This window comes from Portunus trituberculatus, chromosome 16, assembly GCF_017591435.1.
Source record: "Portunus trituberculatus isolate SZX2019 chromosome 16, ASM1759143v1, whole genome shotgun sequence".
Taxonomy (NCBI): domain Eukaryota; kingdom Metazoa; phylum Arthropoda; class Malacostraca; order Decapoda; family Portunidae; genus Portunus; species Portunus trituberculatus.
The window spans coordinates 5140727-5166625 of record NC_059270.1 but is presented as its reverse complement, the minus strand read 5'-3'; the positions used below and the strand labels follow the sequence as shown (position 1 = coordinate 5166625).

Below are 25899 nucleotides of genomic sequence, written 5' to 3'. Positions count from 1 at the left end.
ACAAGCATCCTTCATACCTGTTACCGCTGCACCTGCCGTCTTGCCACCTCACCGCGCCGCTGGCCGCCTCCTTAATTGTGCTTGTTGTTCACGCCCGTCGCACTAAACACAACACATTAGGCGTCAGACACTCACAGTCTTGGTCACAAGTCGAGCAAAGCGTCACTCACATCGAGTTTAGTACTTCGTCTCAGTATTGACGCAACTCAGGTGCTGGGAATCTGTCTCTTTTGTTTCTTACTTTATGGTGTTAGTATATCAAAGGACGTATGATTGAGAGGAACTGAAGAGAGGTTACTCAAATTCTGACCACGGCTCTGCTTACCCACTCTTCACCACATCCAAAGCAAGCCTGCACGGCACCACGCTGGTCCAAGGGTGGCAATAGAGGAGAGAACCGAGTGTCTTCACGAATAGTAATGAAGAAAAGCTATGATGTTCTGTACATTGCTTTTTCTTACAATGAGTTTGATAAGTTTGTATATTAGCTGTAATTCTCTTTGAAATGTATATGTGATGGGTTGTAATCTCTGTAAGGACTAACTGAAGGAGACAAGAGTATTGGATTGTTTATATCTTCAAGAATTTCTGTTTATTGGCAATTTCTTCATTTAATATAAACTTATAATACCATCTGATATTATTTTGTGTAATTAAGAAATACATACCAAAGACTTATGTTCTCTTAGCAGATTTTGGTTCATAAAGAAAACAAAAGACGAACGCTGGTATGTACATAAGAGAGGATCTGGAGTGTCTTGAGCAAGGAAGCTAGAGGGACAAGGAACATGAACACTACACTAAATTTTCAATCCCATGACAGTTCTGCCCTCTATCGGACGTCTACTGAAGCTGGGATGTTGATGGGTAACTCAAGCATTTATGATATTGAGGTCGGTTCGGGATTGTTTACATGGTTTTGGATGCGAGTCGACGGTTCTGCCCTCGCCCGTTCCCTTCTTAATCTCTTCAGTACCATGACGCGTTTTCATATTTATTCTGCTTACTATATGGCGATTTTATACAGCTATAGAAACATATGTCGGGATCAGAATAGTAAAGACTGGCCATTAATCTTCTGACCTCCATAGACCCTTTCTAATGTGAATAAAATCGTCTAATCGTACATGAAACCCAAGGTAATAATGCCTCTCGGTTTAGAAGAAGTTAAAACTAGAAATCTCCCCACACACCCCGTTACTGTTGTGATAGTTCCTCTAGGTCTTTCTCTTCCTTGGTCTTAACCTGTAAACTGCTCTGATCTGCCTTTGTTAACGGGTCAATATATAAAGATTTTTAAATGGACACAAAAGAGAAATAGAATATATAGCAAGCAAGTTTAGTCTTTTATGTAATATGTACAAGAACATTCGAGAATTAATCTCTTCATTACTGAGGCGCATACTTGCCTTGATTTTTAGATATTGATTAGACAATTTTATTTGCATTAGGAAGGATCTATGGAGGTCAGAAGTTTAATGGCCAGAGTCTTCACTATTCTAGTCCCAATATATGTTTCTGAAGCTGTACAAAATCGCCAAAATAGTAACTGGAATGAATATGGAAATGCGTCATGGTACTGAGAGAGTTAAAGAGGCTGTGGTACAAAACTAAATCGCTGAAATGACGAGTGTAGCAGATAGAAAAAAAAATTAATTAAGCTTGGAAAAGTGGGAAGCTTGTGTGAAATAAATAACAGACAGAGGAACATTGCTTTTTATTTCATGGGGGGGATGGGGGAGGTGTTGTGGGTGACGGGGGGTGAGTGAAGGGACAGACAACACACACATGTACGTATATGTTTGACGTATGTATACATCATCTGGCGCCGTGTACGTATACTCTTCAGTTATACATACTTCATGACGAGTTGAATAAGTACTACATGTATATAAATATCGCTTATGACATACATACAGACATACATACAGTAATAGTAGTGGTAGAAGTATTACAGTGTACACATTACAAAAAATAGACTTTGAGTATATAATTTGTATTCATTAAAGGGTGCTATAGTATTTATTTATTTATTTATTCATTCATTTATACAAGTTTTGGTCTAATAGATGCCAGCGAGCGAAGGCCTAATTGTTTTTTTTACATGCTAGGTAGATAAATAGATTGACTGATAGATAGATACAGAGAGAGAGAGAGAGAGAGAGAGAGAGAGAGAGAGAGAGAGAGAGAGAGAGAGAGAGAGAGAGAGAGAGAGAGAGAGAGGAAGCAATACTATGAAAAAAAATAACAGAAAACACACACACACACACACACACACACACACACACACACACACACACACACACACACACACACACACACACACACATAATCAACAAATGAAGATGTGAAACTCGAGGAGAAGTCTGAAGAGGAGAGACAAGTGGACGAGAAGACAGACTCATATCCAGATGGAGTTTATCACCCTGCTTAATGCCTGGCTGAGGGACGAGGAGTGGGGCGGGGGGACGGGAGGACAAGGTACAGGTGCCTAGGAAGTGATGTCAACTAGTGTACAGTATCTCTTCTTACAAGTCAAATGGGAATCAATGTAGACTCGTGAACTGCTTTACATTGGCAGTTCCGCAAAGATGAAGACCTAGGAATGTGATAAACTGAGGTAATTCACACCGATTTTTATTGTCCGTAGTGCTTTGTAGTACGTGACATGACTTGCTATGGCACCTGCACTTTTTTTGAGGTGAATAAGGTGTTCGAGGTTGAAGGGGTTTGTGGTACTGGGGAGTGAGGCGTGGACGGACCACATCAGATAACATTAGTATACATATTTCCTTTCTTGTTTGTGTGTACGGATAATATATATATATATATATATATATATATATATATATATATATATATATATATATATATATATATATATATAATTGATTTCTTTGAAGGAGGCTTAAGAGAGAGTAATGTCATAGTTGTACAATGATATTACTTATGATAATGACATGATAATGATAATAATGATAATAACAATAATAATAATAATAATAATAATAATAATAATAATAATAATAATAATAATGATAAAATTTCGTGTTGAATCACTTTCTCCTTGCTCATCCACATTTTACTGCAATAATAATAATAATAATAATAATAATAATAATAATAATAATAATGATAATCGTCATCATCATCAACATTATCATCATCTTCATTACTATTATCATTTCCGTTACACGTCTTTGTATTACACACACACACACACACACACACACACACACACACACACACACACACACACACACACACACATTCAGCTTCTTCTTCCTCTTCATAATAAAAACAACAGGTGAATAAATGAACAAATGAATGAATGACTGAATGGATACTCACTCCTGTAAGTCACCATAATAATTACAATAACAAGAATAATGACAGAAATACGCGTACACAATTAGAATAAGTGAGAGTGAGAGAGCGTAACTGCCTTCCCCGTTCACCAATAAGTAAACAAACGTACATACACGCTTCCCAAACAGAAGAGGACCCCAAAAACAGAACGCCACTTCTTAGGCAGCACCTTCCTCTTGCGTCTGAAGTTCATCGGTGCTTCTTGTGTTCCTGTGTTCCTTTGGTCTCGCCCGGGTTCTCTCCTCTGTTCCCTCGGGTCACGTCTTAGAGTCCTTCATACGAACACTGCGGTTACACTTAACACAACGAGGACACCTTATTACGAACACGGAGACCTGTTTGTTTCTAGTGTTACTTTACGCATTGTAGGGCTCGTGTGTGTCTGTGTGTGTGTGTGTGTGTGTGTGTGTGTGTGTGTGTGTGTGTGTGTGTGTGTGTGTGTGTGTGTGTGTGTGTAGTTGACCAAGGAAAAGGTTGTGGTAGTGGTGATGGTTGTAGCAAGGTCACATTTAACGTATAATCTTACACCCTAAAACAATGAGGATGACCTGACCTAGCTTGACCTCGCACTGACCTTATCTATTTGTCATCTTCACAATACAATACAACTCAACAACTGACTGACTGACTGACTGACTGAGTAACTGACTGGCTGACTGACTGACTGACCCACTCACTCACTAACTCTCTATCTTACTCCAGCTTGAAATGATCCGAATATAATCACACACTTAAACCTCTCTTTAACCTAACATAACCTCATCCGTTACTGAACCACACCACGGTCTCAGTCTTGTCTTGCTTTTCGATCCATCCAGGTGGTATTCTCAAAGGGAAGTCGAGGCAGGTAAGTTACAAACACTTTTACAATTCCTGCCATTTGGAAGTCACATGGAGATCAAATACGGAACACTGGATTGAAAACGTGGCGTGCTGGGATGAGGGCGTCGTTCATGGGGTCAGGGGACGACTAGAACAGGACCACAGGACGACGACGCTGGTTGACTTGAGTATAGTCGTGGAAGGAGAGTGATGACGGCGGCATGGCGACAGTACGAGTAGTGGTGATAGTGGCAGGTTGGTCGTGGTGGTGTGAAAACGACAGGAATGGTATGTACTGTACGTAGACAGACAAGTGAATGAATTAAGTCACGGTTGAGGGAGGAGGTAAGGTAAGGTTCTTCACGCCTGTACGACCATGGAGAGACGACAACTACACGACGACGAAGATGAGGACGACAATGACGGCGATATTCCTTCCCTCCCTCAGCTGTCGTGCAGAAGAGGTCCTTTCCTTCACCACAAATACGGAACTCACCAGCAAGCGCACCGCAAGACATCGGGTAGCAAGCAGCGGTAGTGAACTCTTGTCCTTCACTATAACTCGCCACCCTAACCACTGCCGCTTCTGCACGGACGTCAAGCTCACCCGTGCCTCCCTCCCACGTCGCCCTAGACCACGGAGCCACGCACGAGGAGGTGGTGGCGCCGCTGGGAGGGGTAGGTGAGCATCTCTGTGGTGAGGTGCTCATCGCGGGTGGAGGCGGGTGGGCGGGAGGGAGGTGTTGGCTTGTTCAGCTCACGGGCGTGGCGCACCTGCTGGTACCTGGTGAAGGGGATGGTGGGGAAAGGTGGAATAGATAAATGGATGGAGATAGGTGGATAGATAGATGGATTTAAATATATATATATATATATATATATATATATATATATATATATATATATATATATATATATATATATATATATAGAGAGAGAGAGAGAGAGAGAGAGAGATTGGGATGGCAGGAAAAGAGACAGCGAAAGGAAACAAAGATGAAAGAGAGAAAAAAATGGTATAAAAGAAGAATAAGAGGAGGCAAGGGAGGAAAGCAGGAGGAAGTGGAGGAAAGGGATAAAAGAACAGTGTTACTATATGCTCCAAAGAAAATACTCCTACATATTATATACACACACTTTTATGCATGCATGTGTCCATCAGGCTGTGTGTGTGCACCGCAGAGTTTTAGTGAGGCTCTTACCGGACCCTCAGAGGCTTTCCGCTGAGAGACGAGACTCAAACAGCTGGCCGTCTTAAAAAAAACATTCAGCGTCCCATCCTGACCACATGCCAACTCGCTTTTGTGCAGACCATTAGTTTTTTTAAGTGACAAATGTAACGCAATTTTTCTTTCTGTTTGTCACGTGTACAGGGCAGCTGGTCAAGGTTTATTAATCCCTTCAATACTGAGACACATTTTTACCTTGATATTTGTTTACCATTAGACCATTATATTAACATTAGGAAGGAACTATGGAGGGCAAAAGATTAATGGCCAGAGTCTTCATTAATTTAATCCCACACATGAGTTTCTGAAACTGTATAAAATCACCAAATAGTAAGCAGAATATGAAAACCCGTCCTGGTATTGAAATTTAAGGGTTAAAAAGGAAAATTTTACTTAATTCTCGACTCCCAAACTCTGATATAAGGGAAAAGTATGAATTGCCAGAGACGTGATCCGCTGAGCTTCCTTGGTGTCATGCGGGTGGTGACGGCGCGGTTGTCCATGACGGAGTAGCATAGTGAGGCACAATCATATGACAAACCACTAGGCGTCCCATCACCGGGAAGATTGATTTCTTGCCAACCCTTCACGGCACTTATATTTAGTATTTATGATTGAAAATTATTGTAAGAGCGCTGTTGTTGGCTTTGTCTTGTGTTTTGTGGTAGAAAAAATAAGAAAAGTTTATTTGGTGATTTTCAGACTCCACTGTATCTCAATTTAGAAAGAAAAGTGAGGATATTTTGTTACTGCGGCACTGGAACAAACCTTCAACACTGCAGAAATTTAGTCTTGGCTCTTGTTCTTCAGTGTCATTTTGCACCCTCGGGAAACAAGACTTGCGAAAGATACGTAACTATGAAAAATCGTGTTACAGCGACATGAAATTGGAATCAAGATCATGGGTTTTCGGCGCTAGATGCTGGCAACTTGATACTGAGTAAGCTTCTCAAGTTTAGCGAGAGTTGAGATCCAGAGTATTAAGGATTTACCAAGACCTACACACTCTTAAAACATTCAGTTTTCGAAGTTAGCTGCTGGCATAAATATAATTATAATCTGCAGTCTTCAAGCAAGTTTTTAATATTAAAGAAAGTCTGCCTGTTAGTTGTTTTCATGACAATATTAGTGTTGTACAATTCACTCAAGTTTAAAACTCTGCCGGGGTTATCATGGTTCACTTTCCTTCAATCCTCAAAGCTGGCAAATTATAAAAAAAAAAAAATAAATAAAATCCAACTGTCCAAGTTAGTAGCTGGCAGGAAGGTATTAATTAGTATCACTCCTCAGGTTTAGTGAAGCGTCAGTAACAACTGGAGTGTTAATGGACGCGTGGCTTTCCTGTCAGTACTCACTCCCTGCCTTGCCCTTGGTCGCCGCCGGGGACTGGGCGAGGCCGTTGCGGGTAGAATTGGGCGGCTTTGGGTCCTGCGAGGCAGTGGAGGCTGTGGAAGTGCTGCCGGGCGACAGGCGAGAGGCGGGGACGGGCAACACAAGGAAATAAACAACAAATGTCAGAGTCGAGACAAGCAACGTAAAGATATTGGAAGAAAGATACTGGAAAAAAGAATCATGGCTGAGCAAACTTAATACAAAAAGGAGCACCGCTGATGCATGGCCGAAAGTATTCATTCAGCAAAGGAAGGAAATGAATAACAGATGCCTGAATCGCGACAAGCAACATAAGAAAAGAAAAATATGATACTGCTGCAAAGAAAAATGACTGTGAAAACTTGGGATAAAATAGAGCAGAACAGAAAGCTACTAGACATTACCAAAAATATGCTTTAAGGAAGGGGACTGTTGCCATTAAGATAAATGATAAATGAAACAGGAAACACAAGATGCATAATACGATAATAAAACAGTAAGAGAGAGCAACGAGAAGGGAAGGAAGGACAGAGAAAGGGAAGGAGGGAGAGAAAAAAAATGAAGGATGGTTGGAAATGCAAGGGAAACTACGTATATGTTAGAGTAAAGATATGAACGAATGACAGATCAGATAAGAAATTAATAGATAAATAATAAAGGATAAAGACGAGCATAATAGTTTTTTTTTTCAGAGAGGCGAATATAGGAGGAAGAAGAGGAACAGGAGGAGGAGGATAAGGAAGGGCAACATAGGAACGCTAAACAGCAACATACATTTAGATTCTTGCAAGGCTTTTTGTAAACTACTAACTAGCTACTAATGAAGAAGGAAGAGAAAGAAAAGAAAGAAATACCATAGAAACGAGACAATGAGGAGGGTGATGATAAATATAAGGAAGAAGAGGAGAAGGAACAAGAAGAAAAGGAAGGAAGAGAGAGAAGGAAAAAAAAAAAAAGAAAATGAAGAACAATAACCACAAGAGTAGTCACCAACACACAAATACTCATGGATTATTACCTTGCAGTGTACCTGACGGAGTTGGCGGTGTGGCGTCGCGTGGAGGCGTCACTCACACTCGTGTAGTCTGTACCGTAGCGGTGCAGGGTGTGGCGCGGTTCCAGGGGCTGCCGCGAGCACTCCAGACAAGGGAAGAAGCGCACCACCACCCACTCCACCGCTGGGATTCTTCTGTAGGAGGCAACACCGGCGGGGCAAGGTGAGCTGAGGCGGGGGCTGCGTCACGTCAAGTCATGGGAAGTCATATTGATTGTCTTTTTTTTCTCTTATTTTTTTTATGGATTAAAAGAAAAACAAAATGGAAGTTAATGTTTAGGGATGTGTTTTTTCGTTTATTTGATTTTTTTTTAGACATGATTGCAAAGAGAGTAACAAAATCATAATAAGGACGGTGGAGGGGAGCTTGTATTCAGTGTCTGGTATGCTCTCAAGGGTAAGAGGTTGTCGGAAGTCCGTGTTTCCTTTTCCATGTGACGCAAGTGTAAGTAGTCAGTGTTCCGCTTTCTTTTAGAGTGGCGAGTGGGAGTCACGAGTCAGTGCTTCGTTTTCTATCAAGAGTAACAAGGAGAAACCAAGAACAAGTGCCTCGTTTTCTGTTGAGAGTTAGTGGGAGTCAGTAGTAAAAGTTCCGCTTTCTATCGAGGCTAATTTCGTTTTTGTGTTTTTTGAAGAGGGGTACTGGGAGGAACTTTTGTGGTCTCTTGAAGGGAGAGGAAAAGATTCTGGGGACTGATTATGAAGACAAAAAAAAAAGTCTAGTTGAATACGAGACTTCTTGTTACGAAACATAAAAAAATACTAATTGAGTTAAAAAAAATAACTACAATGAATATAAAGTAATTAATTCATTCCAAGACAGAAAAAAAAGTCCCATTAATTTGGTTACTCAAAAAGTGAAAAATAATTATGACCTCAGATCAAGTCAAGCAGTGCAGGAAGGATCAGAAGAGGTCACACAGGTCAGTCTTTACGCCAAGTCAAGTACAAGATGAGTCAAGGAAGGTCACATTAGCTAGATACTCATCAGGTCAGAGCAAACCAGGCCAGGTAGGAGGAATGACTCAGGGCAGGTCAAAAGGTCAAGTGAAGGAAAAGAAACCAGTTAAAGGTCAGGAAAATCAAGATAGCTAGTGAAAGAACTCAAGGTAGGTCACTCACTGGGTCAAGGCAGGTCAGGTCCGGTCAGGTGTGGTCAAGAAACGAAAGAGTTGCAGATTAGCCACTCAGTAACGATTGGGGTGAGTCAAGAGTCATTGAGGAGGGTGAGGCGTCAGTCATTACACTAATCATACAGGAGGGAGCGGTATGAGGTATGAGGAATGAAGTGCGAGGTATGAAGTATGAGGGATGAGGCTGTACTTAACGCATACACAGGATCAACATACAGAGTGCACAATACAACATGCAAAATGCTTTAATGAATACGAAATCCATGAGGTACTTGTAAATGATCATGGAGTAGTGAAAATGATGGTGACTATGACGCCATGCTGGGATAACTATACGTACATGTGGATGCAGGTAACATGCTCACACACACACACACACACACACACACACACATACGCACGCACACGCACATACGTTAACACACGCGCGCACATGTGATTTCTAACTACAGTCAATTTCCTTTACAGGTTTCATGCTTAGAGAAAAAGGAGGTCAAGAGGAAGTTTATATCAACAGGAGTTTAGTTTTTGAGTCTTCTAACCATGCCACATGCTAACACCACCACCACCACCACCACTATTATGTACCGCCACACTACCACTACTCTACGGACAGTGGAAGGTAAATCAATTAAAATCATACTGTATAATGACAACGAAAGAATAACGAGTCTACAGTACAGTGATGATAGTAATAATAATAATGATGATAATAATAACAATATACTACGTGGAGAAAACGAGATATAGGAAGACGAGGAAAAGATAAAAAAAGTAAATTCTTGTTGTGATCTTGTGTAAATTTGTCTCTTTTTTATTTACAAAGGAATGGAGATGACCAGAGAGAGAGAGAGAGAGAGAGAGAGAGAGAGAGAGAGAGAGAGAGAGAGAGAGAGAGAGAGAGAGAGAGAGAGAGAGAGAGAGACTGTATACAGGTCCGAAGGGTTTGACTTACTGAGGAGTTGGTCACAGTTGTTTTCGTGGTGCTCCATTTTTGCCTTGTGAGAAAGAAAACGGAGCGTGGGTAAGGGTGACGGGGTGACTGTGCTAACTGTCTGCTTGCTTTTAAAATGCCTGCTACTATTGCACAGGTTTGTTTCTAAGACTGTGTGTGTGTGTGTGTGTGTGTGTGTGTGTGTGTGTGTGTGTGTGTGTGTGTGTGTGTGTGAGTGCGTGTGTGTGTGTGTGTCAGAGGAAAAGGCAAAAGAGGCAGAGAAGAGAAGAATGCATGTGATTTAAACGCATATATGTAATTTAGAAGCTAAATATAAATGGCTAAAAAATGGAGGAAGATAAATTATTCACGATTATTTTTACTCATTGAGATTTTCAATTAAATAAGTTCCCGGATGAAGAAAATGTGGGTTCTCTTGATGTGTGGGAACTATATATAGGTGTCGTTTTCTACATGAACTCAGGAACAGAAAACGAAAGAGGAGCAGTAGCAGAAGGAGGAGGAGGAGGAGGAGGAGGAGGAGGAGGAGGAGGGTAAATGCAGAAAAAGAATAAGGAACAGAAGAAGGAATTGAATGGTAAGCAAGAGCGGAATGAAGAAGAGAAGGATTCGAGGATTACGTTACTTACCAGAGAGAGAGAGAGAGAGAGAGAGAGAGAGAGAGAGAGAGAGAGAGAGAAAGAATCCAGTAGGTTTTCACTCAAATATCGAGAATTCTGGAGCACGCTAAGATACCAAATCCCTATCTATTCAGTAAGGAGTAATAACGCACGAGTCTCCTGATCCTGAGAAACAGCGAGACAGAAAGAAGCTGAATGTTGACAGCCAACCCACGCAGGCGAGGCGGAGAGTCGGAGGGCAGCGGCTGAAGTTTTTGATATGAAATGCATCGTGACGGGGCGGTGAAGAGGCTGCCTTTGTGAAGCACGAGAGAGAGAGAGAGAGAGAGAGAGAGAGAGAGAGAGAGAGAGAGAGAGAGAGAGAGAGAGAGAGAGAGAGAGCAAAAGCAACCTCATTCTCAGATCCAAGTAACATTTCTTTCTCAGGTAACAAGAAAGCCACATCCTTGGAGAGAGAGAGAGAGAGAGAGAGAGAGAGAGAGAGAGAGAGAGAGAGAGAGAGAGAGAGAGAGAGAGAGAGAGAGAGAGTAAAGCAACCTCATTCCGCTACAAGTAACGTGTCTTTCTCTGGGTAAGCGGCGCGCAATGCTCACCCACCGCCTGCCACTCCTGCCTCTGCACCGCCGGGAGGAGAAGCAACAGGATAGGTGACCTCGCGTGCATGACTGAGTGTTCGCCGCTCCGAGAAGAACTTTAAGACAGTTTAATAATGGCTCTCATGATGCTTTCTTATCTTCCTAATATCCTCATCTCTAACTTAATGGCATTTTTTTCATTATCTTTTTAAGTCTGTCTATAATATCATCGCTCTTAACTTACGAAGGAATTTTTTTTTTTTAAGTGTCCATAAGTGAAATTTGCGACAGTTTATTTGATTCACTTTAGCAGTCTTGTTTACGAAGTGTGCTATCAACAGCAGGTCATAAAGTAGCAGTATACTGAGTAATGATGGCTTTGGTACTGCAGTCTTTCAGTGAGGACGAGATGTTGATAAAAAGGTGATGTACACTTGAACGAGTTGTCTGCCTCACTGCTTTATTCTTCGTTATAGGTGTGAGTGCTTGTGCGTGACTTACAAATTAATGTGTCAGTCATAGTTAACGCCTCGACTGCTATGGGTTCTCCTTAACCATTCCATTACTCGACGCCTTCTTTTGTACTGAATCACTTACAATGTTTTGGGCATTTCTGCGTAAAGCAAAACTGACTTTCTATTTTTCTCTCTTTAATCGGTGTGTTCATGTAAATAATTCTTTGTTTTGGCTCTCAGAATGTTAACTAAGAATGTGAAATGCTTAAATATGATAAAATGCAACTTTCGAGTAGTTTTAAAAAGTATCATTGACAATATATGACGATGCGATTGAAATATTTAAATGACTAATGTTTTAATCTCGTCCAGTAGAACAGCGAGGAATTTTGGACCACTTATTTATAACAGAAAGTGTATTACTGTCATAACAATTACTGGAGTTCAGAGTATAGTTTTGAAAGGCGACTCTGACAGCAAACTTTCAGTGAGTGTAGTGTTATCTATCTCGGAAAATAAAACAATAAGATCATTTAACGTTACTGATATAAAACATGAAGTGTCATTTATCAGTGAACGGCTTAATAGTTAAGTAACACACTACACTCATTTCCTCTGTGTGTAACGTTTTCCGCAAGATCAAGTTCTCTGACTGCTTAAGAATCTATCAAATGTCAGGTTTTATTACTAGACTGTCAGTATATCAGAAGACCTAAGCTTGAGAGAAACATAAATCACAATGGAGGTGAGTGCAAGTCATGCTCGACTACTGATCAAGACTGCTTGTGTATGCATCATTAGGTGTGGTATTGCTGGCATGTCAAGTCCGCCACCTGTTGTTCTGCGAGCAATTGAGCGAGACGCATTGTATTATTAAGAGGCATTTTACAAGGCTATATTTGCGTGTCTTTTATATAGATAGGAAAAAAATGAGTCTTAATCAGTTATTATCTTTTGTTTGACGGGTCTAAATTTTTTGTTCTATCACGGAGAAAGATGATATTTAGTGTTGTCATTATTTTTTTATATAGACTTTTGTTTTTATCACGGATGGAAATGTTTTATGTAACTACTTGTTACTTCTTTTTATAATTCCAATACGATGCTCTATGAAGATGACACACTGCTCCATATGCTCCATCCCTGTTTCCTGACAGTGGCAAAAGCACATACTACTTATCAACACGAAAACAATAGAGTAACCCTTTTCATGCAGGGACCTACAACCTCTCCACACTCACTGCCTTTATCACACACTACAATATTCCCATCACTTTCCCCGCAGCGGCAACAGAATTACTCCTGTCCCGTTTGTCATTCCAAGAACCGTGCATGTTTAGAGTCCTCGTACACCGTCATTAGAAATCCATCACTGCCTTCCTGTACATTACTATTATACGAAACTTACATCGACTCTCACTGCCTGAACACACACACACACACACACACACACACACACACACACACACACACACACACACTCCATACTTTCACCACTTTTCACAGGCATTTCCTCTACTTTCAAACATTCCTAAGCTGAAGTGGACAGGTCTTTGGAATCTCCTATAATCGATCATTTGTTTGGGAGCGGCATAGAAAAAAATCTCTCTCTCTCTCTCTCTCTCTCTCTCTCTCTCTCACTACTGCACCACTCCTTCACTGTAGCTATTCCGTTTTCTTTTATTGTGCCCTTATTAGCTTATCATTTTATTTAACATGTTCTTTAATGCGTGTACCCACCTGTCTGCTCTGCCGCTCCAGGAGAACCACCCTGCCCATCCTTTCCCCTGTGCTTCAAACCTATGGCTAATGTAAACTTTATTCTTGAGGCTTTGGATAATCGCCCTGTACGTCATATATGCAGGGAAACAAGAATATTAGAACTGAAGAACATAAAGGAAGCTGCGAGAAAGAATGAAGTGGCGTGATAGCTTCTTACAGCTTTACTTATTGTTCTTGTGTTCTTATCTTCCTGTTCTCTGCGTGGGGCCTGGCAACACACACACACACACACACACACACACTTCAAATTCGTAGCGCAGCCGAAAAAATAAATAAAATAACAAATTGAAGCATTCATTCGAGTGAGCGAGACAGTTCCGAGATGAACGAAACATGGAAATGGAACCAGAAAAGACAAGAGCCAATCCAACTGACCTATTATAATATCCTCGGGGAGAGCGTGCGTGCGTGCTTGCAGGGAGAGGAAGGAAGAAAACGGTATCGAAAACAGAAAGAACATATAAGGTGTAACATATTCCTGTATTCTCAGACGGTTTGTTCCCTCTCTCTTTTTCTCTCATTAAGCCTTGCAGTACTAAGACGCGTTTTTATCCTGATATTTTGGTATGATTGAACGATTTTATTTGCATTAGGAAGGGTCTATGGGGGTCAGAAGATTAAAAGCCAGTGTTTACTATTCTGATCCCATGTGTTTCTGATGCTGTATAAAATCGCCAAAATAGTAACCAGAATGAATATGAGAACGCGTCATGGTACTGAAGTGGTTAAATATTTTCAAAGAGCATGTTGATTATAGTTTAGCTCTTGTGATTTTTCCTCTTTTATGATGCAATATTTATTAAACTATCACTGACTTCATGAATAAATCCTTAACTCCTTCAATACTGAGACGCATTTTTACCACGATTTTTGTGTACGATTAGATGATTTTATTTGCAGCAAGGATGTAAAAGATAACTAGCTAGAATCTTCACTTTTTCAGTCCCCATGTAAATTTCTAAAGCTGCATAAAATCACCAAATAGTAACCAGAATGAATATGAAAACGCGGCATGGTACTGAAGGGGTTAAAAATCACAGTACTTTCAATAAACAGATGCTGGAAAAATGTGGAGACAGGACACAAACTTTTGAGAATACTGGTCTCACATTTCAGTTCTCTACGTGTCCAGTGTCGCCACGGATAGGATACCGACACGGCGCATCTACGTTACCGGCGACACACACACACACACACACACACGAGTCTCGCAGGCAACCGAACGAGTTTTCCTCAGCCAAATAGTTCAATAGTTTGTTTTGACACTAACTTAACACTAAACAGGAGGAAGAGGAGGAAAAGGAGGAGGAGGAGGAGGAGGAGGAGGAGGGAACACCATTGAAGAAGATAGAGCAGGAAGAGGAGTATATGAGGAGGAGGAGGAGGAGGAGGAGTTAGCGCTATTTCGGAGTGTTTATTCAGCAGGAGGGCGACAAGCAAGCATGGGTGTGTTTAGATGGAGTTTGTTTATAGAGGGTACACGCCAAGTGGGCCACACAAACACTACACTACACACACACACACACACACACACACTCTCTCTCTCTCTCTCTCTCTCTCTCTCTCTCTCACACACACACACACACACACACACACCCACTGTACCCTCAGAACTCTTAACAAGGAGGGAGGGAGGGGTGAGAGGGGGCCATGCAGTTTTAAAGCACTTATTGGGGGGCAGTGATTTGGAGGGAGAGGGGGTACAGCACATGACACACAGCCTGCTGGGGGAAGAACGGTTAGTTGTACACAAACACACACACACACACACACACACACACACACACACACACACACACACACACACACACACATAGACACACACACACACTAAAGACTTGCACTCCATGACTTACTGCTCTGTTAGCGTTGTTCTCTCCCTCCCTTCAAGAATTAGACCCGTATTCAGAAACGCTTTGCTCTCTCACCACAACTTTTCAAGGCTACAAAATGATTAACATGGTTCTCAAGACTCTTTCTCGTGTTGGCAATGTAGAAATATTGTTAATCTGTTACTACAACCTTAAACATATCCTTGAAAACCCGTCTACATTTAGCTACAGCCTTTTGAAAGTAGTGGAGGTGGAAGTAGAGGTGTTTCGGAATTTGGTTCTCGGTCCCTTGGTATTTACACCGCCTGGGTTAATGTGCTGACAGACTGAAGGAGAATCACGCTGCTGCGGCCTGATGGTGGAACGATGGAACTCTAAGTTTTTTTTTTTTTTTCATCCTCCTTCCATTGACGTTGGGATTTCAAATGAGTATCAAGATAGGTAAGCACAAAGCTGGACAACTTTTTTTTTTTAAGTATTTGTCTTATTTTACCCATCTTTGTTTATGGGGAAGGGAGACAAGTTTTGCTGTTATTTAGTAGGAATATGGAACTCTGCTTTACCTGATTTTGTTTTCATACTTGCTATGGCTTCAGTTTGATTGAAATGAAGCTAAACTGGCTGGCTTTTTTCCATTCCTTTTCTTTCTTTTAACTCTTTTCTTGATTTTATTTTGGGAGAGAGAATGACAATTTGATTCTGTGCTCGTATTTTGTACATAGGAAACACACTGTCAACTGGTTAAACGTGTCGGTTCGTTCACTGTTATTTGACACACATTTCCTTGATCTCAAATGGGTTAGAATCAATACGTTATTAATCTATATCCAGGACATGACTGCATCAGGACTGCCAGTCATCTAAGGCACATTTTCTTGTCACTAACTAAACACAAACTTCACTTCATCGATTAGTTGAGATTTTGTGCCAAAAAGGATTGAGTTATATTGGCCAGAGATCTTCACTATGTTAAAATATTTCTTATTAAAGGTAACTCAACTTTCTTGATGATTAAAAAAGAGAAAAAGTCGGACTCAGTGAGATGTTCCCAGCTTCCTTACTTCACCAGGTGCGCACACTATATCAGGTGAGGACCGCTGTGTGATGTCTTTTTAATCAAGGTACAATCCTTCTCTCGAACTATCACTATTATCACCGTGCACTGCTCACCGTAACGCTACAGGAAGTGACGTCAAAACAATCACCAATCTGAAGTACAGCAATATCTGGGTCTCTCCGTCCCAGCACACGGGTCGCGGCGGCGCCACGGGCAGGGCAGATCGGCAAGTTTGAAGGATGCACCCTCAGAAGCTACGTCTTAGTTAATCAGTGCAATAATAATAAATAATGCATGTTGATGTCCCAGTATGGAGATGAGTCCTCGGCTGTCGCCTCTAAACGGAGCATAGACTCTGAGGCAGAATATTTACGAATGCGCCATATACCCAAACAGTGCAATGACCGACGGTGACTTTCGCCCAAGGACGAGAAAAGTGATAATAATATACCGCTATGACAGTCACGTGTGAATGAGGGCTGTGAGGTGGTGGCGTCGTGGCGGCGCAGGCTGAGGTGGTGGAGGAGGAGGAGGAGGAGGAGGAGGAGGAGGAGGAGGAGGAGGAGGAGGAGGAGGACATAACAGAGGGGACATTCTGTGTGAGACTCCGCGTGGCATCAGTATATTCAGTGTATCGGGAAATGTGATAAGTATAAAGTATGCCTCAGCCGAGCCATCCTTTGAGCTGAGGTTTGGCTGGACGGCTGATCACCACATCAAGGCGGGAGGCGGAGCGCGGCCAGGATAAAGAAGCAGGCAGCTGAAGGGAGAAAACCGCTGCTCTCTGCTGTCTGTTTGGCCAGAGCAGAGAAGAGAGAGAGCGTCCTTTAAGATCGCTCGCTAAAAGGATGCACTGACGTTTCTTTGTGGTCTGATATTCATGGTTTTGTGAAAATGCATAAACATATGATAGCTCTTGTCTGAAGTGCTTGGCAGCCTCTGTAGGGCGTGCAGGGCTTGGAGCGTTCCCTGCACCGCGCTGAGTCACCAACAGCAAACACTTTATGACAAAATATGTTTACCTGAGCAAAGTGAATGGAAGTGCTCTCTAACAAAGGCGAGGTACAGCAGGGCGAAGAGCGACCAGCGAAACGCACTTTTTTCCGCCACATTTCCGTGTCGAGCTTAACTTTTTGCATGGTGTTGATAAGTCAGAGCATGTTACTGCGTAATATATAATGGTTTAATGTTTTCATTTATTCATTAGCAAATCATTCATTTAGATAAAATTCTATGTAGCAAATACAACGTGGCGGGGAAGTCGAGTTGCTTCACATTTGGTCATCTCCCTCTCGCAGACATCTCATCGACCCTTAGAATATAAGAAAATTATGGAAGCTGCAAGATGCCATCAAACCTACACGTGGCAGTCCCTGTGTGAACAAAACTACTCAAATCCACCTATCATCCTCATCCATAAATCTGTCTATTATTCTTTTAAAGGTCCCTATTAACTCAACACTAACAACATGCTGATTGAACAACATGATTACTGATACCGTTGCCTAGTACGCCGCTGAGGTACTGCAAGGCGACATGTGGCTTTGTAACACATTCTGCCCCTTTCAGGCTCAACAAATAGATTCCGATACTAAGATATGAAGTGAACTCGTTATGAACTTTTAACTTGTCATTCCTTGAAGATGCAGTAAGCTTCTCTCTCTTGATGTCTTGCCGCTTTTTACTTCTCATCTCAGGCTTCTGTGTCACGTCAGTTGGTCGCCTCCACTACATTTTTTTTTTATTTATACCATGTGGGCTTTTCACGGGAATTTATGGGCTAAAGATGGTACTTTTTGGGGAGTACCTCCTATCTCAAAGCCCACCCGCTAGGAAACCGTTGCTCCGAGTGAGGAAGCCCTATCTACACTTGGACTGTACTTGCATGGTTTGCTCGTGTTCTAAGTTAAATGACCTAATCCTTTAATTGCTGTAGGTTATCGTCTTACCTAGTGGGGATATCCGACACATTATCTGAGTAGTTTCGAAATAAGCTTCTGAATTATCGAGTACTACAAATCTTTCAGTAATTAAACTTTTATTTTTGTTCAGTAAAACCGTCCGGTGTAACTCGAATTTGGTAACAATCACCATACATTTGTTAAAAAGGAAGGCAAGCAAAAGTTTCTCAGTTATCAATATCTTCACACACGTATGGTCTTCCATCGTGAGACATTTACTTTACATGATGAGAATTGATGAATAGTGAATTGGCAAGGAATGAGCTCTTTTTATCCACAAATATATAATCACGCATTCTTAACCATATAATCCAGCTTAAATATTCAAATCAAAGACAAGAAAAGAAATAAACGGACAACAATTTAGTCTCTCACTTAATACCCTTCATACTTATATCATCCTCCACTATGAGCTATTAAGTTTAATGACTCTTAAATCACAGACCCTTAGCAAGCAAGTAATGCAAGAACCTCCTTTAAGTCACTGCCTATTATAGGAACGCCACGCAGACCCGGTGAGTGCTTTTCGACGAAGAGCTCTGGCATGCACCTGGGCCTGTGTTCTTAACCCTCTCTATAGTGGGACACATTTTTACCTTGAAATTTCTGCACAATTAGACCATTTTATTGACATTAGGAAGGGTCTATGGTTATAAGATTAATGGCCACAGTCTTCACTATTTTAATCCCCACATAAGTTTCTGAAGCTGTAAAAAATCACCAAATAGTAAGCAGAGTGGATATAGTAATGTGTCATAGTACTGAAGGGGGTTAAACGCTCTCCTCTCTCACCACGACTATTTTCAAAGGCCACAGAGATGACTAGCCGGCCTCTCATGAATGTTTCTCCTGTTAACAATGTAGAAATCTTGTCAATCCGTAACTAAAACTACACAAAATCCATTTAAAAATCAGTGTAACATGAAATGAAACCTTTTGAATTGTACGTATAGTGGGTGTGGAGGTGCGGCGCGGGAGTGTGATGAGAGGGAACCGTTCTGACCACCACGTGTAAATCACAAGATGAATGCGCCCACACTCCACGTAGCCAAGAGTTAGACTACGGTCCTTATTTCTCCTTATCTCTGAACGCTGTGCCCTCATAACGTCTAATTTTTAAAGGCACAGGTATGACAACCCAGGTTCTCATGGGTGTTTTTCCTATTCACAGACTAGAATACCTGTTAAACCATCAACAGTGGAACCATGCGCGCTTTGGGGTCCGAGGGGTCTCCAAGCTCACGGGTTCGAATCCCGTCCACGGTCCGAGTGTAGGTTGGGCTTCCTCACTCGGGGCAACGGTTTCCTAGCGGGTGGGCTCTGAGGTAGGAGGTACCCCAAAAAATACCCTTGGAAACTTCAAATATTTGTATTGTATTTGCATGAAACAGTTGGAGCAGCTCTGAAACGTTTGAAAATACGGATTTACCACAGATCAAATTGCTACACTGTCATCTGTCGCTCTATCTCAAGCAATCTCAAAATATTGGAGCACTTCTTCAGAAACGAGTGATATTGTTCCTCGGAGTGTGCAAGTGGAAGGGCAAAGATTTACTGGATAACCTTAAAGTGAGTCAACCTGAGCTCTCGTCTCCACCTTCAGGCCGCCTTTAGCTAAGAAATGAATACGTGTCCTTCCCTTCCTCCCTCCCACTGTAAAGGAGAGAGAGAGAGAGAGAGAGAGAGAGAGAGAGAGAGAGAGAGAGAGAGAGAGAGAGAGAGAGAGAGAGAGAGAGAGAGAGAGAGAGAGAGAGAGAGAGAGAGAGAGAGAGAGAGAGAGAGAGAGAGAGAGAGAGAGAGAGAGAGAGAGAGAGAATAGAAACCAGACAACAGCACTAAAACATTCCTTCCACAACCTAACCGAACCACAAACACACCAAACACACCCCAAACACAACCACAAACAACCACAAACACACACCCCACCCACCACCGCCGCTAGCTACCACTAAACCAACCCACTCTACCTCATTCCAAAACCCGGGAAAACTACCTCAACTAACTGCTTACCCCCATCCTCCCCACCTGAGGTTGCGACATATATGGGTGGAGAAAAGACAGTAGATGATGGGATTGGCGGCCGAGTTGAGAGGCGCCAGGGATTGAATGAAAGTGGCGACCGCGATGTTGGTGGCTGACTGTGGCACGTAACCGTAGACTTGCAGGAGATCGAAGACTATGTACGGTGACCAGCACAGGATGAACACTGCGTTGAGAGAGAGGAGAGAGAGAGAGATTAGAGTTGGTATGGTAGGAACGGTTAGATAGGGAGTGAGAGAAGAGGAAAGGGAAGAAACATGGAAGGGAGGTGGGGAATATTATACTAAAGGAGGAAACGTACGAGAAGCATAAAAGAGAGATAAATATAGAGGGTGAAATAATACGGGAGGAACATTACGAAAGAAATACGGGGAAAGAGAGAGAGAGAGAGAGAGAGAGAGAGAGAGAGAGAGAGAGAGAGAGAGAGAGAGAGAGAGAGAGAGAGAGAGAGATTTACTGCACTTCTGGAATTCAGTTATACCTCGCTAGAACATCAACAGCTGGGTACTTAAATACACACACACACACACACACACACACACACACACACACACACACACACACACACACACACACACACACACACACACACACCTTAAAATTCAACTCTATTTATAAATACTTTTGTCTGTTATTTATTTATACAATGGTTCTTTCAGGTGTGAGATTTTTAGTGCAATTAATTATTCACGTGATACCAGAAGCAATAATGTGGATTTCGTATGTCCACAATCCAGAACAGTTTTGTTTAAAAAGTTTGTTGTGTACAGCCCAAAAGTTATTTAACAGTTTGCCTCTTCAAGCAAAACAATTACTGGAAACAAATAGATATTATAAATTCAAAAAGAAAATAAAAAAAATCAAACTTCTTAGTACCTACATATTTATATATCTCCATGCATAGTCACAACTTTATTGTAAGTAAGTGAATTAAATACGTCTAGAAAGAAATCAAATATAAATCAATCATGGGTAGTTTTCTAATATTGTTTATATTACCAAACTCACTGACAGCTTTTTCATTTTTTTCTCTTATATTTGCTTGTCAGGGAGTTTCGGCTCAACAAGCTGGTGCTAGTATTTCAATCAATATAAATTAATGTATACTTGTATGTTAAAATAGCAATAAAGGATTACTTACTTAAGCACACACACACACACACACACACACTCTCTCTCTCTCTCTCTCTCTCTCTCTCTCTCTCTCTCACCGAAGACAATCACGAGGGTCATCTTGACAGTCTTGATCTTGGCCTTGGGGATGAGGCCGCGGGAGCTGGCGCGCCGAGAGTCGTCGTCAGGATTGGCGCCTCGCTTCTCGCCGTCTGTGGACATACGGAAAGGGAAGGTGCCGGTTAGCTGGAGGAGGAAGTACAAGAACAAGAAAGAAGATAACAAGAACTATAAAACAAGAAGAAAAGATAGAGGAATTAACTAAGTTCTACTCATTTCCGTCTTATATCACAGTTCCCCAAGCTGCTTTGAGTGGCAGGTGGTTATAAAGGAGATTCCTTTAAGCTTCCTGTACGCATCGACACTGGAAATCCAGTCGTAGTGAAGTGAACTTCTTCCACCTACATTTGACAGCTACGTAACGCATACCTGGTTTTCTTTTAATACTGTTCCCTTCGTGAATAAAAAAGGACATTGAGTATCTACAAGAACATCTGACTAAGGCATTCAGTAACAAGGAGGCGGCTGTATGGCTATGTCACGTATGGGGCGAGGTGGCTAGTGTGGGGTGCCATCGCTGTTAGTCACTCTTCTATACTGCATTCCCAGCGACAGACTCCATTACGGGCCTCACAGTAAGTATCCGCTGCCCAAAACATTTCCTATCGTGGTGGTCTGGCAGGGAAAAGTTCAGAGCGCCCTACTTGTCACCTGTGTTCCGCTTCACGCCTCACGGACTGCCCTGCGTGGACCGGCTGTTGGTTGCAGGCTGGCGTGGACTCGAGGCTGGTGTAACTGTGCTGGGTTTGAACTCTGACCACGAGAACCAGCTTTAGGATGGAAATTTAACTTTGTATTCATGGGTTTACTTGTTTACTTACTGATGATATGACTCATACGACACCGCGGCTAACGTCATCATCAAAACACCAATAAAAGAACAATTATTACTTCTGCTATTATTACTACTACTTCTGTTTCTCTTATCAATCCCGCCACCACCACCATTACTACTACTACACCTTCTACTACTACTACTACTACTACTACTACTACTACTACTACGGTAAAGGATGGTCTTCATGTACTCAAAGCAAACTGTTTGTGTGTTGGTGAAGAGACAATGAAGCACTTTGAAATGCACACCTTTTATCAAACATGGCCAACCAAATTCCCTGATATGCTCCATCAAAGAGGACGAACATGTCTTTAGTTTCCGTGAACAAGGTATACTACTAATACTGTCACTACTACTATTATCATTGCTACTACTACTACTACTACTACTACTACTACTACTATCAGTACTATCATGGCCATCACCACTACTACTTCTATAACTACAATAACTACTACCACCACCACCACCATTTAAATCTACAACACCCACCATGATTACCTTTATAAACCAAAGCCAGCATTCCTGCCCTCCGTACCTCCATTGGCTGTCTCTTATGCATCACTTATCCCGCCCAGATTACATAAGGGGAACATCGAGTTGAATTCCACACCTGAATTACTCTAAATTATTCGGGCGGGCAGGTGTGACAGGGTGTGATTGGGGCAGACGTGAGGGTGCTTTGAGGGAGACAGGGGAGAGAGATAGAGAGGGAGGAAGGGAAGGAGGTGTCTTGAGAGTGAGAAATAGCTATGTTGTCCCTTCCTTGGGTACACGAGACTGCCACAACCAGTCGATGAACGTTCCCAGCGAGGCAGTAGTGGATTAACCTGCCCACTTTTGTTCGTAATGATTAGATATCTTTGTGAGTGACACCTTAAATAGTCCGTCCGTCTTCCACTTTTTCGTTCTCTGTCTCACTGTGTCTCTCTCTTCCTGTATGTGTGTAGGGAGGAGAGAGGGAAGGAGAGAGAAAGGAAATGGTGTGTGTCTCTCTTTTCTTATATATATTTTTTCTTATTGTGTCATGTAAATTATTTGGCCATTAAAAGTGACAATCTATAAATTCTTTTGGTTATTTTGTACCGCGTAAATATCTGATACTATTATTACTACTACTACTACTACTACTACTACTACTACTACTACTTCAACAACCACTATTACTACGACTACTACTACCAATACAAATCTAACAACAACTTTTATTAGTACACCTTCTTATATTCAATTTTGAAGACACCGGCAGAGAGAGAGAGAGAGAGAGAGAGAGAGAGAGAGAGAGAGAGAGAGAGAGAGAGAGAGAGAGAGAGAGAGAGAGAGAGAGAAAGGACAGAGAAGAAAAAAAAAAAAGCCAGACAGGAGGAAGACAGAGAGACAGGGTGAAGTGAGGTGGAAATCTACATCACCTCATTATTTTCGCTTCCATTTCTTCAAACCCATCGTTGTATTTCACAGTAGACGGTCAGTGGCATTCCCTACGAGATTTACTACCCTCACTAACACTCCCTCTTACCATCCCCCCACCCCTAAACAAAAAAGAGAGAGAGAGAAGGGGAGAAAAATGGGGATACAGAAGGTACAACACATGCAGAATAGGATCGTGAAAACAAATGGCTGAGAATAGAAGAGAAAACAACCCAGTACCTCATAAATAAGAGTAGGTTTGATGACTGGGTGAAGAACAAAGGTGAGGCAAAGGTGCATTACTGTGAGAGAGAGAGAGAGAGAGAGAGAGAGAGAGAGAGAGAGAGAGAGAGAGAGAGAGAGAGAGAGAGAGAGAGAGTCATGTATGGGTGGGTACAAGGATTAGTATTCCTACACGCCAGAGTAAGCACCGCATCTTGAACGACCTCCAACCTCCCCTGACCATCTTTGTCTCGCCCCACCACCGCCACTCACTCATCTGTACCGAACGACCCTTCACCTCCCAGGCACTGTCTATATTAGGTCGCGCCTTTGAGTGTGGATGTGGTCAGCAGTCGAGTTCCTTATCGCGCTCACCGCCATATTCTGTAGCACTTCTCTCCGCAGCTTGACTGGTTTAAAAAAGGCTATGTAGATGAAGTTACTTGGATTTTTAAAGGTGTTTTTTTTACAGTTTACGAAAAATTATCAAGGTTTCTACATTATTAAGAGGTTCCATATGAGGTTAGTTACATGGGTTTTATAAGGTGTTTTCTTGCAGTTTACGAAAAATGATCAAGGTTTCTAAAGAGGTTCCATATGAGGTTACATGGGCTTTTAATGGAGTTTTTAGAGTTTATAAAAATATTAAGATTTCTACATTACTAAGAGGTTCTATATGAAATTACACATGCTTTTAATGGTGTTTTTAGAGTTCGCGATAAATTAACAAAATTTCTACATTACTAAGAGGTTTTACATGAAGTTAAACGAGTCCTTAAGGGTGTTTTTTTTTTTTTACAGTTCGCGAGTATTTAACGAAGATATCTGCATTAGTAAGAGGAATCTATATGAAGTTACATGAGTTTTTAATGGTGTTTTTTACTGTTTGCGAAAAATTATTAAGATTTCTACATTATTAAGAGAAATCTACATGAAGTTACATGGATTTTAAGGGCGTTTCTACAGTTGTGGTGAGAAACGAACAAACTGTCTATATGTTATTAAACGAGAAACACTTGGGAGCTATTATAATATTTCTGTAGCTTTTGAAAACAGTCATGGTGAAAGGTGAGAGAGCAAAGGGATTCTGAATAAGGGCCTTACTTCCACCGTGTTCTGTGCTTCCCTTCTATCTTAAGTCCTCTGATCCGACAGTCAGTCTCCTTAGAAAATCAGATAATTGATAAATTCTAAGCTGATCAGAGGGTTTAACGTCGAGAAAAAGCACAAATCACCGTGAAGTGGAGTGCGGCAGGTTCCCCACTCGACTCCTGACCATAACTGTACAAGTGTTGCATCACAAAGGAACACAAAGGAAAAAAAAAGACAAGGAACAGCTGACATGTTGATCTTACTAGTGTGGTTGTGATGAGAAAACGTAATCTAAAGTGAACGAAATAAGGAAAGTTAAGTTATTTGCTATGATTTAAGTTGAAGCTAAAGGAAAAAGATGAGGGATAGGAAAGACGAGACCTTCCATATGATAAGCCTGTCCAATCGTCATCACCACCACCACCACCACCACCACCACCACCACCACCACTACAATATGAAAATGCTATTAGGTAAAGGGTAAGTGAAGGAATGGTGGGGATGACTATGTTAGGCATGAATATGAAAGAGAAAATGGATAATGAAGGAAAAGAAAGATAAAAAAACTGATTCCTCCCTCCCCAACACAAACACACACACACACACACACACACACACACACACACACACACACACACACACACACACACCTTACTAATGCAACAGTTAACCTTTCCACTGTAAATTCTGTAACACTACATATTCTTATTTCTCTTACACCACTATCTTTAATTTTCATCCAATTCTAATTCCTTGGCTGGAGATATAAGCGTTACTGTTCTTTCTATGCTTCCCTGACACACACACACACACACACACACACACACACACACATACTAGGATCGCCACCAC

The 25899-nt window shown here is 41.6% G+C and overlaps 1 protein-coding gene across 9 annotated transcripts in view; it reads right to left on the bottom strand.

Annotated features, from left to right (window-relative positions):
- Nucleotides 1-2246: 2246 nt before the first annotated feature.
- LOC123504515 (cardioacceleratory peptide receptor-like) overlaps nucleotides 2247-25899 on the bottom strand; it is a 281235-nt gene continuing 257582 nt past the window's right edge. For 4 of the 9 annotated variants that reach the window (XM_045255089.1, XM_045255088.1, XM_045255087.1 and 1 more), the window contains 4 exons: nucleotides 21467-21580; nucleotides 20226-20421; nucleotides 7810-7980; nucleotides 2247-4975 (listed from right to left, as the gene is read on the bottom strand). In XM_045255089.1, coding sequence (XP_045111024.1) covers nucleotides 4822-4975; nucleotides 7810-7980; nucleotides 20226-20421; nucleotides 21467-21580 — 635 coding nt within the window. In that variant the 3' untranslated portion in view covers nucleotides 2247-4821. Of the gene's footprint in view, nucleotides 4976-6775; nucleotides 6877-7809; nucleotides 7981-9933; nucleotides 9977-20225; nucleotides 20422-21466; nucleotides 21581-25899 lie in introns of those variants that run through there. The other 5 variants (XM_045255092.1, XM_045255093.1, XM_045255096.1 and 2 more) reach the window with 5 other exon arrangements.